This window comes from Vitis riparia, chromosome 14 (assembly GCF_004353265.1).
Source record: "Vitis riparia cultivar Riparia Gloire de Montpellier isolate 1030 chromosome 14, EGFV_Vit.rip_1.0, whole genome shotgun sequence".
NCBI lineage: Eukaryota > Viridiplantae > Streptophyta > Magnoliopsida > Vitales > Vitaceae > Vitis > Vitis riparia.
The window spans coordinates 6,318,990-6,338,044 of NC_048444.1; the positions used below are offsets into that span (position 1 = coordinate 6,318,990).

Consider the following 19,055-nt stretch of genomic DNA (forward strand, 5'->3'; position numbering starts at 1 on the left):
ATATTAACATCTTATAAAAGGATAATTAAATTATTTTTTCACAAAATAAAAAATAATTATTCAAAATTAATAGTTGTTAATATTATTCCATTTTAAATGAATATAAAAACAAGTAAAATTTAATTTTTTTGAGGTATAAATGAGCCAAAATTTTTATTATATGATTACATTTATTACTTAATTATGAAGATGATATTTTGAATTATTTTATTTATCTATAATTAATTAATCAGTTTTTTGAATTTCAAATTAGTCTTAAAAATTACAAGATTTATTAAGGAATTTAAAACATTAATTATGTCTATTATTTTTCATAGTCATTATATATATATATATATATATATTGAGTTTTAAATTATTTTTTAAAATTATTAAACTTATTAATAAATTTAATAAAAAGTCACTTGATTTGAAATTTATTTTCCCTAATGAAAATAAATGTAAGAATAATTCTCTATTTTACTTTGTTTTTAAATAACATTAACCAAATAGTGGTATAAATTTCTAAAAACAATTCGTTTTTTAAATCACATGCCCAAATAGGTTTTCACTATTTAGAACAAAAACACTCTCAAGGATTTTTTTAAATGAAAATAAAAAATTATTTCAAACTATGTACAAAGTAATATTTTTTGAAATAAAAATATATATTTTAAACCATAGGTATAGATATTATTGATAATTTATTTATTTATTTTTATTTCCATTCACATTTTTATTTAATATTAAAATATAAACAAATCGTCATTCCAATCTTACATTCATATATACATTCAAACTTATGAATTGAAATGACTAAATTCAATATTCATTCTCTTATATCAAATACGTCCGTATTTATATCATATTATAATTAGAGAGCTTAATTAATTTTTTAAATTTCTAATACTAAAATATTTGTTAATACCATTATTTTTTAAAAGTAAGTTTTCAAGAGTTTCTAATTTTTATAGAATTATTATTATTATATTTATTATTAATTAAGTAAAAACATATATTAAAAAAAAAAAGAATTTGCTTAACGGAATCCCCACGGCTAAAGAAAAATAGAATAAAGTTAGAAAAGAAGTCTTAACGGCTTGCAACCGTCAAATCTAAGACACATGCCGTATTTGATGATAATAATAAGAGTTTATTAAAATAAATATATGCATGGAAATGGTAACCGCAGGAACTGTAGAGAAAAGAAAGGGAGAGGGAGGCCACCCACTTCTTAAGTACAAAGGACATCACATGTAGCTTTCACTCTCTCCCTTTCTTTTTGCGCTAACCGTTCATCTCTCCCTCTGTGGTGAACCCACTCACTCGTCTTTTCATCGTTTTTCCCCTGATTTTCTCGCAGCACACGTCTACATTCCAGTATCAGGTACCCACCTAGCTCTTTTTTATTTTATTTTATTTTTTTTCAAACAAATTATTTCGGGTTATATGGTTGGGTTCTTTTGCTGCATTTCCATATATTATCAGACAATTTTTATTTTTATTTTTTACAATATTTATTTTGAATAATTTTTGCTGTTTTTTCTCTTCATTTCTTGGTGCGATCAGACATTGTGATGGTTAATGAGGACTTGGTTCGGTGATTATATGTTGGTTTGATTTTTATTTTTTATTTTATTTTATTTTATTTTATTTATTTATTTTTTATCAGCTGAGAGAGTGATCGCAAGACATGCTTGTTTTCTTGATATCTGTTGGTTTTATTAGATGGGTGCATTTTTTTATAAAAAAATTGAGTATTTGGGTGAGCTCAGGGTCCAGCCTTTTTTTTAGTTTTGTTCTGTTTTGATCCTGGTTTGTACCACCTTTTTGGCCTTGTTGTGTTAAATTTTGAGCTGTTTTTGGGTGTCCCCTGTCTGATTAAAAATTCTGGGGTATTTTTATCTTTTAAATAATTCTTTTTTTAGGGTTTCTTAAGCATGAATGTAAGCTTTATTTTGCGTCTCAAATTATTTAGGGTTTCTTAAGAATGTGGGAACTTTATATGTTAACTTACTGTTTGGATTTTTTATTTTTTATTTTCTGTAATTTATTTGTGGCTTTTTAACATTTCAGAGTGTGTTTGGATCCACTTTTTTAGTTAAGGATGGGAATTCTGTGGAATTTCCTAGTGTTAATTTCATAAATGGCCTATTGTAGGTTTTATCCCATTTTGGTTTCTTTTATCTTGCCGGCATTTAGGTCAAGTTCAATTGGGCTTTTCTCATGTAGGGGTTGAGACTATGTTTCTCATACTTTGTCTTCCTTGTAAGTTTAGACTTTTCGGAGCTCACATTGTGTCTTTGGAACATTTTCTTCGGATGGGAGGTTTAATCCTTTTCTTAACTTTCCTGTTTAATTGCATTATAATGATTATGACTGATTTTTTAATATTATTTTTCTTTCAGCCAATTTCAGTTTCTACTTTTTTGTCTCCTTTCAAACAGTTAGGAGATATTCTTGTAGTAATATTTCATTTTTGGATTTTCTACAGAATGGCAATGCAAACTGAGAATCCTCAACTTCCTCCCAGTGCTGAAGTGGTTGGAAATGCTTTCGTCGAGCAGTATTACTATGTTCTTCACCGTTCCCCAGAATTGGTTTTCAGATTTTATCGGGATTCAAGTGTGATGAGCTGGCCAGATTCAAATGGGCTTATGTCATCAGTGACAACCATGCAAGTAAGTTTCTTGGAGTGGCCTTCTTTTGGGTTATTGATGTCTTTCCTTAATTGGATCTATGTTACCCTTTTAGTAAGCTGTAATACAGATTTATGAGAACAAAAAATTAAGTATATTTGAAAAAACATTTCTTTGATAGTTCACTTATTTAACTTTGGTGGTCAGAATGTGAAGGCTCTGATAGTCTGGAAAACCATATGGGCACTTTAGGAGATTTGCATCATACAAGACATTTGGTCAAGTGATCTACTTTTCACATCAGTCTGATATGTTTATTTGCTATCAGATACTGGTTGTAAGGACAAGTTTAAGTTGTTCCTATTTTTGTGTTTCTGTCAATCTGCAAGATTATAGTTTTGTTTATTATAATTTTTTTATTTTTATATATAAACAGATAAGAGAAAAAAAAATAAAATTAAAAACACACATCAAAAGGGGTTTCAAGTACTATGCAATATTGTAGGTTTTATTGATTGAAGGCATTGGTTGCGCTCCTGAAAAGTGTCTAATCACTGTGATAAACAACACTAACCATTTGAAGAGTGTTCTTAACACTTACTGAAAAAATTCATAGCATAGGATGTTTTGTTCACAGGCTTCCATTTAGAATGTTCGCCTTGTACACATTTTGTCTTTGGAGAAGGATTATTAGGGGTAAATTTGGAGAGGTGGACAGTAAGTGGTGTTCTAAGGAGGCAGGAGAAGCATTTGGACAGGGCTTGTGGAAAGCAATTAGAAAAGTTTGGAGGAGTTTTGTCCTGAAACTTTTATGTTTTTTCTGGTAATAGGCTCAAGAACAAGTTTTGATTTGACAGTTGAGTGGGGGATTCCTTTGAAAAATTGTTTCTCGACTCTGTTTTGAATTGCTTCCCATAAAAATGCTGGAGTAGCAGAGTTGTGAGTGGAGTGGGAGGGGCAGGGTCATTGGATCCTTGTTTTCAGAGATTGTTTCATATCTAGAAGATGGAGTTGACGGGGCAATTCCTTGGGTGTATTCATTTTGTGGCTTTGCAAGGGATGAGTAGGATAGTCTTGTGTAGAGGGATGCAAACAATGACATCTTCTTTATCAAATCATTCTAGAAGTTCTTGCCTTTGGAGCATTCTACTCAGCTTCCCGCTAGGGAGGACTGGGGATTGGACCTCCCTCGTAGCGTATGCTTTTTTGCACAGAAGCTATATGGGAAGAGTTTCTAAGAATTGACAATCTAATGAGGAGATGACTGTTGATCGACAGATTTTTCTTTTTTTTTTGGGTGGAAGGTTAGGAAAGAGTCTGTGGCCACATTCTTATCCATCAAGTGAAAGCTCATGTGATTTGTGATTTCTTGCTTTCTTTGTTGCAATCCTGTGGATGGTGATAGATTTAATATTGGGTTGGCGTGGCAGAGGGGTAGAAAGCATTAAAGAAATGTGTGGAGGGATGACTTCTATTTATTTGTTTGTTTTGGGATATTTGAAGGGAGCAGAACGAAAGGGTTTGAAAACTGGAGAAGCATTGGATCTGCAGTTGAAGATCCATTCCTCAATACTCTCTGACTGGTCCAGGTTTCCTCTGGGAATTGATATCTATTTTTTTTTTTTTTTGGATTTTGTTAATAGTTTAGGGACAGGCTAAGTAGTTGTGGCCCTTGTTTTTTTTCTCCACTTGTTTCCATTTTCTTTTCCCTTATTGCCCTTTGGGGTGCTCTCTATACTTCTATACTTGGGTTGTGCCCTCCTTTTTGTTAGGCACTCTTTAATCTTATTATTTTCCTTTAAAAAAATATTATCAAAATATTTAATCAAGATTCAACATACAAGTAATACTGTCATTTATGTTGGACCAGGGTATCAATGAGAAGATTCTTTCATCTGAGTTCAAGAACAGGAAGACAGAAATAATGACTACAGATTCTCAGAGCTCTTATGAAGGAGGGGTAATTGTTCTAGTAACTGGATGCTTAATGACCAAGGATAAACTGAGAAAAAAGTTCACACAATCATTTTTTCTTGCTCCACAATACAATGGATACTATGTCCTGAATGATGTTTTAAGGTATATTGTGGATGGTGAAGCATTGGAAACCATTCCAATTAATGGAACCAATGATTCCCCTGCAGTCTCCTTGAACCAAGGTCCAGGTTGGTTTTTTTTGTTAGTTTTTTTTGGCTATACTACTTTGGCATTATGTTGAAAACCCTTTTGGCATAATTTTTTATTTTTGTTTCCAGGGCACACTCATGATCCTGATCCTCCTGTGCCAGACCCAGCAACTTCTGTTGTGGAAGATGATGAGATTGTTATTGAGAAAGTCTATGATCCACTGGAAAATGAGGAACAATTAGTTAATGAAGAAGAGGATTTTACAGAAACTCAGTCTCATCCAATTGAGAATGATGATTCTACTATTGCAGAATCATCTTCTTCTTCTGCCCAAGAGGATGCTCCAAAGAAGTCTTATGCCTCAATTGTGGGTTCAGAAATCAAATAGATTCATTCATAAGCATTATTTTGGTGTTGAATTAGTCATTGAAGTTCATTATTTGTCATAGGTAAAAGTGATGAAGGGCAGTTCAGGGTCTACCAAAGTTTATGTGCCTACCAAAACTACGAAAGTGACTCCTGCAAAAACTGAGAACCAGTCACCTGGGCTGGCAGCACCTGCTCCAGTGCCTGAATCATCAGTCACAAGTAGCATCAATGCCCCTGAAAGTAGTGATGCTCCCGAGGAAGGTACATAGTCCTCCTGTTTTTCTTTGTTGCTTAAAATATAGTAGTTTTCTCTTTTGGAACAGTTGTGCTTAGGTTACCTAAATGTGAAAAAAAAAAGAAAAAGAAAAAGAAAAATTCTCATACGTTGGCTCATGCTAGAATCTAATCATCTTTCTGGTATGAAAGCAGTATATTGGTGCTGAGCAGATCTATATGTTTGATACATGGGATCTGAGTTTAACTTGTTTTTTCCTTTTCTCTTTTCCTTTCTCTAATAATGCATAGGCGCTTTACTAATGGCTAAAATATTCTATCCCTTGCAGTTGAGGGCCATTCAATTTACATCCGGAATTTGCCCTTAAATGTGACTGTTTCTCAGCTTGAGGCTGAATTCCAGAAATTTGGACCTATCAAGCAGGGTGGTGTCCAAGTCAGAAGTAATAAGGTTGGTTGCATACCCAAATATTTTATATAATGTTATGTTTTCCCCTCACCTCAGCATTTATTTACTTGATTTTATTTGATTATTTCATATTGTGACTGTTCAGCAACAGGCATACTGTTTTGGCTTTGTTGAATTTCTGTCATTGAGCTCCATGCACAGTGCAATTCAGGTATGTCTTATAAATTGATCTTTGTTGGCATTATGATGCTGCAACTTTCAAGATGATCTGTTTGACCTCTTGGTATTTTTATTATCATTACTGTTAACTAAGGCTTATTCCAACTACTTGGGATAGGCTATTACAATTTTCAGCTGTTCTGCTCCGTTGAAGGCTATATGTGCTATTAAATATTATAGGAAACCGTGTCTTTTCTTTTCTACACTTCTATGCATGTTTACCTTGGTGTTCCCTCCTCTTGTCCTTGTAGCACCCTCCAATGTCAAACATTTTAGTCCTAGTTTGATGATGATTTGCGGTCACTTTTTTGTTTCAAATGCCCAATTTTGCCATTGTTTGATATGACCAACTCTTTTAAAGCCCCAGGCAATTTCCATGTGCCTATTGGAAATGAATGAGCTCCTCATTCCTCGGATACAAAAGGAAGAAGTGTAGGATTTATATTTTATGTAAATGTCACTATATCTTCTTAAAATCTACCTCTTCAACTTTAGGCTGATAGAGTTTAAACTTAGTGTGAGTATCATATTTGAACATTATATCTTGGCAAAGCATAGTTATCCATCCAGATTAAAAGTCAGCTCTCCCATTCAAATGTAATCTCTGATCATGCATCATTGTTTAGTTTTTTTTCTATAAGATATTTTTCATCCACCTTTTTTTCTTGAGGCAGCAGGCGCTCATCCATCACTCGTCTAACCAGCAGACAAGCACAACCCTGATTATTTGATTGTCTTACCCTCTAAGCATTTAGTTTTGGAAGCCAACACTTCTCAGGAATAAGTAAATTACTAAGTAATTTCCACATCAAGAGAAGTCACATGATTTGGACAGCAGTTATTGCTTTACTCATTCTTGTGGGGTGGTAGCTTCCGTATCTGTTGCATGCTCTAGCTTGTTGTCCATTATTTTTTTAGAGTGTTATTTCAGGTGTATAGTAAGCATGTTTGATTTATGGTTCTTGTCTAGGTGTGTATCATCAAATAGATACTAGTGGGGCTACCACTATATAATTCCTGATCTGTCATCTTATGGGGTTGTAAGGTGTAGGACAAAGGGCAATATATTTTTTTTTGAGGGATTAGTATAACATTCTCTTGCAATATTTCCAATATGCATTATAAGAGTGGTTAATTGTAGGTTGTAGGTTGTAGGCTAGGCTATGAAGGTTGTGCTAAAAGGGTGGGTGTATATGTATTTGCACATGTATTTACATATGTCAATGAAATCAAGAAAAATGGTGGGAAAAGGTCTCAATTTTTATTGTAGTTTGATGGGGACAAAAAGAGTGTGTAAAGATTTGCTTGCTCTTTCCACCATGAATGCATTTGGATAGTGGGAGTTGAGGGAATAGAAGTCCGTAAGGATTTAGGTTCCAGTGTTTAAATGAACTATCTTGTGAGGTTTGTTACCCTAGAGTTAAGCCTAGCCAGCTTCCTTGTCTTTGGAGAACTTAAAGATCCATTGAAGTGGTAGAAAAATAATCTGGTTCCTCTGTCAGTATCTTCCTTTTGATAGACTTATCTTTGGCTATTGAAACACCTAAGCACTCCTACTTAATCCAAAGAGAAATGCCAAAATTCCAAAATTCATTTACCAAGAAAAATATAACCCTCGTGACTGAAAGCTTATATTGGGGCTATGTGCCCCTTTTATTCTATGATAAAAGGAATTTATTTCAAAGAAATAGGATTACAACTTGCTTTTCTACTAAAGATGGTCCATAAATGAAACTAGGTTGGGCAAATGGGATCAAGTTTCAAGTTCCATATAAATTGAGAAATAAGAATTTACAAAGGAGAATGCAAGAGAACCAAAAGGATCCTGAGATTACTGTACATGAGTTCACTGTCTATTCGAAACTTCTCATGCATTATAATAATTTGTCTAATTAAGTTTTGTTGAACATAATGTGGGACAGTAAAGAGAGAATTTCCTGAATATGTGATGGTTGGAACCCAGAAGTTAAAATAGTGTTTGCTCTAATTTACAGTATGTTTAGGCATAATACAAACAAAGGAAGTGAAGGAGTAATAATCCTAATGGTGGGAAGGAGAAGGGAATCAGAAACAGGTGGGACATCTTTAACAATAGAACTAGTTTTTGGGTGGGCAATAGGTGGAATGTGAAATTTTAGAATGATAGGTGCTGTTGTGACTTAGCTCTTGGAGAGTCTTTTTTGCATTGTTTTCTATGTGTGTGGGTGGGTGGGGTTGGGGGGGAGAAGAAGGGAAGGGATGTGGAGGTGGAGGTGGCTTTAGGACCCTTGTTTTACTAGATAGATCCACACTTGGATCTAGATGGGATGGAGTGTTTTTTTAGAAGATCGCAAGTGCGGACTATTTGAAGGGATGTGGAGGATAAAATGGCTGGTTGAATTTGAATTGTGCAATTTTTCAATTAAATCCCCCTACTTCTCTTTGCCTAGTGGAAGAATGGAGGCTTTCCCCAGGAGTATTGTTTGGAGTCATTGGATTCCTTCAAGGGTTAGCTATTTGTGCAAAAGAGAAGAATAAATGTTTGATCACATCTTCCTTCATTGCTTGAAAGCAGTCATATTGTGCTAGCTGATTTATGCCTTATTTGGAATGCAAGGGATGATGCACTATTCAGAGATAGATATCTTTTTGAGTTGGGATGGATCCTTTGATAAGAAGAAGAGAAAAAAAAACTTGGGAGGGCTGCTCATTTGAACTTATTTTGGATCATTTAACTATTGTCATTTTGAATCATTTGAACACTAATCAAGGATTGTACTTCCATATCTAGCAAATTGTTTAGGTGGTTAAATTAGGACAAAAAATCAACTTAATAGTGCCCAAATCTAACTATGTAAAGTGGGCTATTCAACCTTGTGGGAACCAATGTGAGCTAGACTCATGCCCTTTCTCAAATTTGAATTAAAAAAATTTAATTTTGCCCCCCTTAAAAAAAGTATTAATTTAATTTTTTTTTAAAAATTAATTGTAATTAAACACTGTTGGGAAAAACTAATACTAATCTCAAAGTAATGATAATGTATAATGATTCAAGTTACATGGGATCCCTTGTGGGAGGAGTCCTTTCCCTCTTTGTATGCTCTAATATTGTCCAAAGATGCTTGGGTGGTGGATTTATGGGATGAGATAGGCACTAGAGGTCATTGATTCTATGTTTTTTTAAACACGTAAACAGTTGGAAGTTTGGTAGTTTTGAGAATTTTTTCTCAAGATTACAAGTTAAGGCAATGAGAAGGGGAGAAAACGACAAGGTGATTTGGAAGGAGTCAAGGAATGGATTTTATTTCATCTTTTGTTAAATCCCTCTACTTTGTCTTGGAGTTGGCAAGGTCAATTGCCTTCCCATTGGACATTATTTGGAATTCATGCATCTTGTCTAAAGTGAGCCTTTTTTACTTGGGAAGCCGGTTGGGGAAAAGCATTGATGTTAGATTAGCCCTAAAAAGATGTTTTCTTTGTAAAATCAATGGGGAATTAATTGGTCACAATCTTCTTCGTTGTGCCAAATCAAGGGTTCTAAGGCATTTGTTGTTGTTCCTTTTTCGCATAGTTTGGGTGCTCCTTTCCACGGTTGGAGGAACTCTTTCAAGTTGGCATGATTCTTTTGTTGGGAGAAAATAAAAGAAGATTTGGAGAGTCACTCTATGCATTTTTTGAACAATCTAGAAGAAAAGAACTGAAGAGCATTTAAAATGAGAAAAAGCTTGATCATAAGCTAAAGTCTTTGTTCCCAAGTGATTTGTTACCAAGGAGGTTTAACGTTTTTGATTGATTTTGTAGATTGGTTGGAATTTTTTTAAGGGGTTATTTTTTGTGTTCTCTCTTTTGTGGTCTTGTCATTTTGTATCTATTGTATTTGTTGGTGGTGTTCTATTTTCTTTCATCGTGTATGTACAACTTTTTTATTACCTATGAAAAAACAAAGTTCCAAGTTATATGTATATAGTAGGATTTAAATAAAAGATTTCATAATGTGACAGTGGAGGAAACATGGGATCAGAATTTTGGTCAAGGAGGGTGGAATTTAAGGTTTTTAAGGGCCTTTAATGACTGGGAGTTGGATATGGTGGGCAATTTGTTGGTTGAGTTGAGGGAGCATAGAGTAACTTTGGAGGAAGACTCGGTGATTTGGAAAGAAGGAGGAGACGGGCTGTTTAAAGTCAAGAAAGCGTACAGTGTGTTGGCAAGCCCTATTGTCGATGAGTTCCCTTATAGCAATGTTTGGGTGGACAGAGTTCCAACCAAAATTGCTTTTTTTGTTTGGGAAGCCGCATGGGGGAAGGTCCTCACTCTTGATAGGCTTCAGAGAAGAGGGTGACAATTTCCTAACCGTTGTTTCTTGTGTGGGTGTGAAGAGGAAACGATTAATCATATTTTAATTCATTGTACAGTGGTAAAAGGGTTGTGGGATATCATTCTTGTGTTGTGTGGTGTTCAGTGGGTCTTTCCAGAATCTGTAAAGGAGGTTCTATGTAGCTGGAAGGGCTCTTTTGTGGGGAAAAAAAGGAAAAAATTGTGGAAGTCCATTCCGCTGTAAAATGGACAATTTGGAAGGAGATGAATAGGCTAGCTTTTAGGGGGGGGTGTTAGCAGTTCAGAAGTTAATAACTTCGTTTGTGTGTAATATTTGGGGTTGGGCTAAAGTGTACATTGGTATGGAGTCGAACTCCCTAATAGGTTTCTTGGAGTGGTTAGCCTCCAATTAGGGGTTGGGTTGTTTTGTTTTTTAGTTGGGAGGCCATAGTCGTCTCGTATACTCCCTGCATGCTTTGCGGCTTTTTTGCCTTTTGTTAATATATGTGCTTACTTATCAAAAAAAAAAAAAAAGATTTCATAAATTTTAAATAAAAAATTAACAAACAAACAAATGAAATATTTTATAAAGTTCATTTAATATTCATACTTATCAATAATTTTTTTTCTTATCTTAATCTATTTTTCATTCCCTCAATATATTAAATTTAACTTTTCGAAATTTTCATTTGGTTATATGAAAATTTTGGTTTTCTATAATTTTATTCCTAACAAATGGAAAGTTTTGTAATTTTGTGTTTAATATTTTATTAAATGATTTTTTAATGGTGGGTACTTGTCAATTTTGAGATGTTTAAACATTTTGAATTTTCATATTTAATTAAATAATAACGAATTTGCAATGATACTTAATTACTAGATTGCATATAATTATTGGACATTCTTGATTTAAAAAAAAAAATCCTAAAATTTATTAGAGAAATTATTGAATTGTTTAAGAAAGTAAAAAAAAGTTCATTGCAAATATCTATTAAAACTATTGAAGATTTTCTAGTGAAATTATCTTGTTATTTTTCTAATTCTTTTGAAAAAAAAAAATTAAATATTTTAAATATTTTTATAAAATTTTAAAAATATTTTTACTAATGTTTTCATTGTTTTGGTTGAATAATTTATATATTTATTTCTTTTCTTGAACATTTTTTTGATAGGCGAACAAGAATACATAAAAGATCCCAATCTCTAAGATATAAAATTGCTTAATTTATTGAATAATATAAAATTGATTAATTTATTGAATAATAATGATGGAAGCATCAACCTTTCTCAAAATAAAAGAACTTACTGATGTTCATTATATTCCATAACTTTTCTATTTATGCTTCATAATTTTTCTTATTTGTCTCCCCTCAACAATTTCTGGCTCCATCATTGTTATTCAGCTGTATACCTCAACCAATGTCTTTCTGGTCACCTTAACCTACTTCAACTTTAATATTTGAATGTTAACGCCTTCTAGGTTCACTTTTGTCTTATTTGCAAATAACCAGACATCTTAGATGCTCAGCCTCATAATGTTTTTCCTGATTGGTATCACTTTTTTCCTCTCCCAATAAATTTTGTTTTTGTTTTTGTTTTTGGTTTTGTTTTTGGTTTTTGTTTTTCTATCTATTGTTTGTTGCATTGCCACTCATTCTTCTCAACATTTTCATTTTGGGAATCTTTTTTCTTTGATGGTGCATGCTGTCAATTGATAACCTGATGATCTTATGGCCTTGTTAAAAATTTTACTTTTATCTGAATTGTCATGATGATACAATACTGTAGAAGCTCTCTACAGTCTTGTTGGTGTGTATCAACATTCAATCTCATCTTCCTTGTGGAAAACTGATCCAAGATACTGAAGGTACTCATTTTTGGATATCCTGTAGCCATATTTTCACTGTTTTCTTGTTTCTACTCTGTTTTACTAAAGTTACATTATTTTCTGTCTAGCAAAATGTTTAGGATTGTTAATCCTCTATTGGGATTGGAGATTCTTCTCTCCCTCATATCATCTTCATGCAAGTGTCATGCAGACCCTCAATCCTGTCTTCCAAATCCTTACCCTGATGTCATTCATCTATAAGAAACCAGCCTCCCCATTATAAGAAGACATCATTTGATAGATGCTATTTTAAGGACCAAAAACATACGGGTCCACTTTATCTTAATTCCTCTTCTTCATTGAAGGAGTGGTTGGAAGAATCTCTAAGGAAGAAATACTGCTACTGGCTGATATAAAGATTTTTACTTATTTGCAGGCTTGTATTTGAAGGATTAATTGCACAAACACAAGTGAATTTTATTTAGATTTCTTTTCAGCAATTGAAATTTGTGCATGTTGGGAGAGTATTTGCTCATATCAGCTCAAATCGCTTGTAGTGTTTGATACGAAGCCAATAAAGTTAGATGACTGGATAAACCATGTGCCAACATTCTTTTGAATACTTCTAACTTCTTCACTTTGTTTAATTTTGTAGTACACCATTGGCGTATTTTCTCTACTCAACTAAACTCTGTTATCTTTGAAAGGGGGGAAAGGTTTTAGGCCTCCAGCAAGGTGGTTGACTTAATGTTAAGGAAATGCTAATTTTCAGGTTAATATTGAATGATTTTATAAACTCTTTTAAAATTTTTGGCTCTTACTGTCATTGCTTCTTTTTTATTAAGTGGACAAACAGAGGGTATGTTGAAGAGTGCCAAACAAAAGGGCCACACCCTATGTACACAAGTGGTATACAGTAGGCATCAAAAAATGCATTTACACAAATCAGCCTTCATAAAAACCTATTTGATCACGATTAAGGCTATCTAAGAAATTCAGCATTGTGTAATTCTCCGTTCCCAACAAAACATGGGACCACTCTAATGGGGATTTAATGAAGATTTCCATCAATTTTTGATCTGGCTGTTCTTCAATGGAAATCCTTCCATTATGCTCTTTCCAATAGGGAAGCCATTTACCAAACCTTCTTTCTCCTCATGTCCAACCACTTTAACTTCCACCCGAGGAGGAGATCTTTTTCACTAAAGTTAGAAACACCCATCTTAGACCCAGATTGATAGAAAAAAACCACAGCTTTTTTGTCCTATTACAGACTACACCTATTTATCGTCATTCAGCCTCTTTGCATTAGAATGTCTATAGTAAGGCTCTTTCCCCATATTGCTTCCCAAGCAAAAAAACAGGTTCTTAAAGGAAATTAGGACCCTAAATTTCTTTGGCTAGGAACAATACTTTAGTCTTAGCATTGTGGTACTACTTTGTATTGAATCTTCCTATCCTATCCTCTTTCCATGGTGAGCTTTCCATTCTTGCATCTTGCACTCTCACAGAATAATTGAGTTCCAAAAATTGGGTCACACCTCTGTTTCCCAATCCTGAAGTAGTCTTTTGAACTGCAATGCCCAATGGCCTCTATTTCCTGCAGCTTCCATAAATCTGCAATTGTAATATTCCTGTCAGAAGCTTATTGTTGTTGTAATTTTATTATTATTATCCTTTGTGGTGAGGAGATGGGTACTGGGCCCTTTTTTAAGATTCAGTAGAATGTGGGGAGACTTTCATTGAGGTTTGATCGTCCGTTTAGATTGCTGATACTCTCTTTGGATCATTCAATGAGTGCTTGTGTAGCCTTACCTTTGATGAAAAGAGAAGAGAGTGTGTCTCTGGATATGCATTCTCATTTTAACTGAAGTTGAGTGGTTTCAGGTTCATTTTATTTACAATCGCAAAAGGTAGTTAAAACTACTAGCCAGTGTTAGTATTTCAGAAAGCAATATAAAACTGGTAAATGATTCATATTGCCAGTTTGGTGGGCAGCCTTTACAAGCTGTTGGCTAATAGGTTAAAAAAATGGTGGGCAAAGTGATCTCCAAAAATGCATTTGTGGAAGGAAGACAAATTTTTGATGCGGTGCTTATAGCAAATGAAGCAATTGATTCGATTCTGAAAAGCAATAGAGTTGGGGTGCTTTGCAAGCTTGATATTGAAAAGGCTTATGACCGTGTTAACTGGAACTTTTTACTTGAGGTGTTAGAAAAAATGGGCTTTGGACGACGGTGGATCAATTGGATCAAGTGGTGCATCTCAACTCCAAGGTTCTCGGTGCTAGCGAATGGCACCCCGTCGAGATTTTTTCAAAGTTCTAGGAGTTTAAGACAGGGGGACCGCTTTCACCGTATTTTTTTGTCCTAGCAAAGGAGGCACTCGGTTGCCTTCTTAGAATGGTAAGTGAGGGGGGTTATTTGTTTGGTTTCCAAATGTTTGGTAGAAATGGAGAGGATTTGGAGGTTTCCTATCTATTGTTCGTCGACGATACCTTGGTGTTTTGTGAGGCCATTTTTAACCAAATGACTTATTTGAGTTGGTTGTTCATGTGGTTTGAGGCCATTTTGGGTTTGAAAATTAATTTAGCTAAGAATGAGCTTATTTCAATTGGGAGGGTGATGAATGTAGAGGAGATGACTTTTAAAATAGGATGCAAAGTGGGTGTGCTCCTGACCACTTATTTGGGGCTCCCGCTAGGCTAGGGGCTACTCATAATTCCGTGGTGGCTTGAGACGAGGTTGAAGAAAGGTTCCGAAAGAGATTGGCAATGTGGAAAAGACAATATATTTCCAAAGGGTGGAGGTTAACGCTAATCAAGAGCACACTAGTTAGCTTGCCAATCCACTTGATGTCTTTGTTCCGGATACCGAGGGAGTTTGTTTAAGGTTGGAGAAAATCCAAAGAGATTTTCTTTGGGGAGGTGGGTCTTTAGAGAGTAGGCCTCATTTAGTGAAGTGAGCTATTGTTTATTTGGATAAGAGAAAAGGGGGTCTTGGAGTTAGACGCCTTCACTCTCTAAATAAGGCCCTTATTTGCAAGTGGAATTAGCACTTTGCTACAGAAAGGGATGTCTTCTGGAGAGAAACTATTTATAGGGAATACGGGGAAATGGAATGGGGTTGGTGCTCTAAGGAAGTGAAGGGTAGCTATGGCGTTGGGTTATGGAAGGCTGTAAGGAATTTGTGGGAGTTAGTTTCTTGTAGAATTTCTTTCACGGTGGGCAATGGAAGAAGGGTTAAGTTTTGGAAAGACAATTGATGTGGTGATGAGCCTTTTTGTGTCTCTTTCCCTTCCTTATTTGCCCTAGCCAACTTTGAAGAGGCTTGAGTGGCAGATTTGTGGATGCACTCTTCTGAGGAAGGTGTTTGGATTCCTAACTTCTCTAGACCTCTCAATGACTGGGAGATAGAGACCGTGTAGTGCTTTTGTTTAAGGCTTCAAGGTAAGGCGGTGGATGTGGAAGGGGAGGACAGGGTGTTTTAGGTGAAAACAAAGAGTGGATCCTTCTCTGTTAAGTCCCTCTATTCTATCCTTGAGGGAGGAAGGATAGAGCCTTTCCCAACAAGTGTAGTGTGGAATGCGTGGGTTCCTCCAAAGGTAAGTTTTTTTGCTTGGGAGGCAACGTGGGGGAAAGTTTTGACTTTAGACCAACTACAAAGGAGGGGTTGGTCTTTAGTCCATAGATGCTTCCTTTGTTATGCTCATGAGGAGTCGATTGATCACCTCCTCTTGCATTGTGGAAAGGCGACGATGTTGTAGGAGCTCTTGTTCTCCTTGTTTGGGGTGTGTTGGGTGATCCACTCTACAATTGAGAGACCCTTTTAGGGTGACATGGCTCTTTTGTTGGAAGAAAGCAGAAGAAAGTTTGGAGCCTTTATGCCTTTTTTGGACAATATGGAAAGAGAAAAGTAGATCTTTCAACAATGTGGAGTCTTCCGTTCAAAAGCTGAAATTTTTGTTTTTGTGCAGCTTGTTATCTTGGACTAATTTGTTTATAGAAAATTCAACTATGTTCATAAATGATTTTATTGATTGGTTGGGATCAGATTGAGGAAGGAAATATTTTTGTTTTCCCTATCGTTTTTGGCACTATTTGGCAGTTGTTGTATACACTATGTGTACTGTGGTGTGCCCCTTTTGGCACTATAATACTATTTTCATTTACCTATCAAAAGAACTGTATATATTGAAAATTTTTCATGGTATCCTCGAAAACATCAAAACTCATCGAAACTCCTGATATGTAGTAGGGTAAGTTTGAATATGGTTATCATTGTATTCTTGCATAGTTCTTCAAATAAAATTCATGATCAAGCCTGACATACATGAGATGACATGTTGATACACCTGACTTGTTTCATCTTTATCCAAGTCAGCTGATATTGCAATGAATTTTATGGTGTTTAAAAATTGATGTGAAGGAGAAAATGTAGTTTGCTTCAAATATGGATTGTTCTCCTTAGTTCTCCGATTAGGTTATTTACATATTCCCTGGATGGTTAGCCTTCGTCTAGTGAGTTTGGTGTACTGCACTTTCTGGGTGTGTATGGTTGTCATTGTTCTATGCTGGACAATACATCTATATGAAATTTTATTCAAGTGATGAAGGATCTTGTCCTTTAATTGTCATACAGCTTCAACAGAAGCCCACTTGTCTAATAATTTTTTTTTTTCTATGTTTGGATTTCTAGGGTTACTAACTTATAAACTTTCAACTATATTTCATTACACTTCCAAATTTTTTAAAATTTCTGGTTTTCTTATCTACTTGAAATGTAACATTTCAGGCTTCACCCATCATTATTGGGGATCATCAAGCTGTTGTTGAGATAAAGAGAACTACAACTCGAGGTAAATCATGAATATTTGCTTTGGGGTGCTCCTTCCTTCCACTTTGAATCTATTAGAATTTTGATTGTTAAATAGAAATATTAGAGATCAAAAGGTAAAATTGCATTGATGTTGGCTTATGCTTATGATATTAGTAGAGAATGGAGGTGCATGGACTTTTAGATGATAATGCTTAATATATGTCTGAACGCTGACTATGCTGCTGGTTCTTGCAGTTGGCAGTGGGAGAGGAGGTAGATTCCCTTCCGGAAGGGGTGTGTTCCGGGGCCGGGGAAGTTTTGGTGGTGGAAGAGGGTTTGTTAGAATCGAGTATGGAATCCGGGGCGAGTTTTCAGGGCGAGGTAGGGGTCCAAGTGGGCGCAGTGGAGGAGAAGGCTATCGACAAGGACGAGGGAGAGCTGGGCGTCCAAGTGGGCACACCCAGAATGCTGGTTCCAGGTGAAATATGAGATAAGAATTTTGGTGGGAATTCTTTTGACGAAGATGTTTTTACAGTCAGTGATGGGATGAACACTCAGAGAAACATGTATAATTTGATGATATTAAGTTAATGAGTAGTTAAAACCCAGTTGATTCTGGTTAGGAGTAACTTCAAAAAAAAAAAGAGTTGGGGAGGGAGGCCAAGATGAAAAGGCATTGTGTAGTGGGGAGTTTTGTTCAACAGAATTTTGTGTAGGGCGAATGTAAGTTCTGCAGAATCTTATTAATGTTTCAGTTTTCCAACACATAGTGGAATTCCAGAGTTGTAGCATGTGATTGATTGGCCCTTGGTCCCTAACAACCTTATTTTTCCCCAAAGCATGGAGCTCATCTTCTTTGTTTCTTTGTTTCTTTGTCGGAGTTAGTCTGGCTATGTTAGCATGACAAAACCCTACATTATACATTTGATGGGATGAAAAGTTGAAAACAGACCACGTCAAAGAATGAAACAATAGTGTAAAGTTGTGAACCCTCCAATAAATGTACAAACATATGGATTAAGGAATAAGTAAATAAGATTATTGTGCCAAGAAATTAGACCAAAGAATAAAGAACTGTGATCAACCTATGACAACACAAAATCAAAATGCAAAATAGTGAAATCTCTTTATGTGATACAAACTATAAGGATTGACATCATTTGATTGGTTATGGTCAAAGGTGATTTCCAAATATGGGTCAAAGTTTCACCATCAACCTCTAACAACCATTATGATTTTATGTTATTGACAACATTTGAATTAAATAGGTTATAATTTTAATACTAAATGTATTTTAAGGTCAAACGGTATTATAATAAAATGTTACAATATTATTACCAAATAATTTTTAATGTAACCTAATATTGAATGTGTGTTTATAAAATTTATATTTTCTTATCAATGTACACAATATTAATGTCGAATATAGCAAATCATATTATACACTTTGATAGAGTCGAATATAACAAATTATATTATATACTTTGACAGAGCAAAAAAAAAGGGTTATGGAAACTTACTTAGGGACGGCAAAATAATATTGAACTACTCACATAGCCTAATGGGAGATAGCTATGCCCCTCAAAATTTGAGATTAGGAGATGATCCCCTAATTATGTATCATTTTTTTAGTACAATAATTTTAAAATATTTATTATTATTTTTGATCAATTTTTATTGATATTTTATATCAAAATATTCAATAATATTTTTTTGACATATCAATATTTTCATTTTTTATTATAATTATGTTTTTTAGATACTGACGGACAAAGTAAATATTACCCTTAATATTAAACTATATTTATAGTTCATATATCATTAATGAAACTGATTTCCTTTCGTCCGTTGCATATTCTTAAAAGTTGATCATCCTAAACTTACAAAACATATACACATTAATTTAAAAATTAAACCAATCTATTTTTGTTTACTTGAAAAGAAAAAAAAAGGGAACTTAATTGACAGGTGATGTGATATGAAAAAAGCGAAGATATAATGATGGACATAGACAAGTTGGTGCCTGTGCTTGGCTGTTCCTCTGCCACCCACCTCTACCTGTAACTTCTCTATTTCCACACCACCCTCCACCTGTCAATCTCATTCACCTGCTCCCCCTACTCATTTCTGATTCCAAAAAT

The 19,055-nt window shown here is 34.6% G+C and overlaps 1 protein-coding gene across 7 annotated transcripts; it reads left to right on the top strand.

Moving 5' to 3' along the window:
* Nucleotides 1–1,251: 1,251 nt before the first annotated feature.
* On the top strand, nucleotides 1,252–17,748 carry LOC117930691 (nuclear transport factor 2-like). Of its 7 annotated transcripts, XR_004653932.1 has the most exons (11): nucleotides 1,252–1,366; nucleotides 2,474–2,660; nucleotides 4,489–4,783; nucleotides 4,874–5,112; nucleotides 5,195–5,375; nucleotides 5,678–5,799; nucleotides 5,903–5,968; nucleotides 12,058–12,136; nucleotides 12,753–12,869; nucleotides 16,891–16,954; nucleotides 17,170–17,187. XR_004653932.1 is itself a non-coding variant. In XM_034851331.1 (10 exons), the coding sequence occupies exons 2-9, from the start codon at nucleotides 2,475–2,477 to the stop codon at nucleotides 16,929–16,931; spliced, it is 1,209 nt and encodes a 402-aa protein (XP_034707222.1). In that variant the 5' UTR covers nucleotides 1,252–1,366; nucleotide 2,474; the 3' UTR covers nucleotides 16,932–16,954; nucleotides 17,170–17,260. The 7 variants fall into 7 exon arrangements, 6 of the variants coding, with proteins under 6 accessions (XP_034707222.1, XP_034707221.1, XP_034707218.1 ...); XM_034851331.1 differs by lacking the exon at nucleotides 12,753–12,869 and having other exon boundaries at nucleotides 17,170–17,260; XM_034851330.1 differs by lacking the exon at nucleotides 17,170–17,187 and having other exon boundaries at nucleotides 12,753–12,832.
* Nucleotides 17,749–19,055: the final 1,307 nt, after the last annotated feature.

Excerpts from the sequence above, each read along its gene's own strand:
- LOC117930691 (XM_034851327.1), top strand. The coding sequence starts at position 2,475 with ATGGCAATGCAAACTGAGAATCCTCAACTTCCTCCCAGTGCTGAAGTG. Across the intron at positions 4,784-4,873 it reads CTCCTTGAACCAAGGTCCAG|GGCACACTCATGATCCTGAT; the intron begins GTTGGTTTTTTT and ends TTTTGTTTCCAG. Across the intron at positions 5,969-16,890 it reads CCATGCACAGTGCAATTCAG|GCTTCACCCATCATTATTGG; the intron begins GTATGTCTTATA and ends GTAACATTTCAG.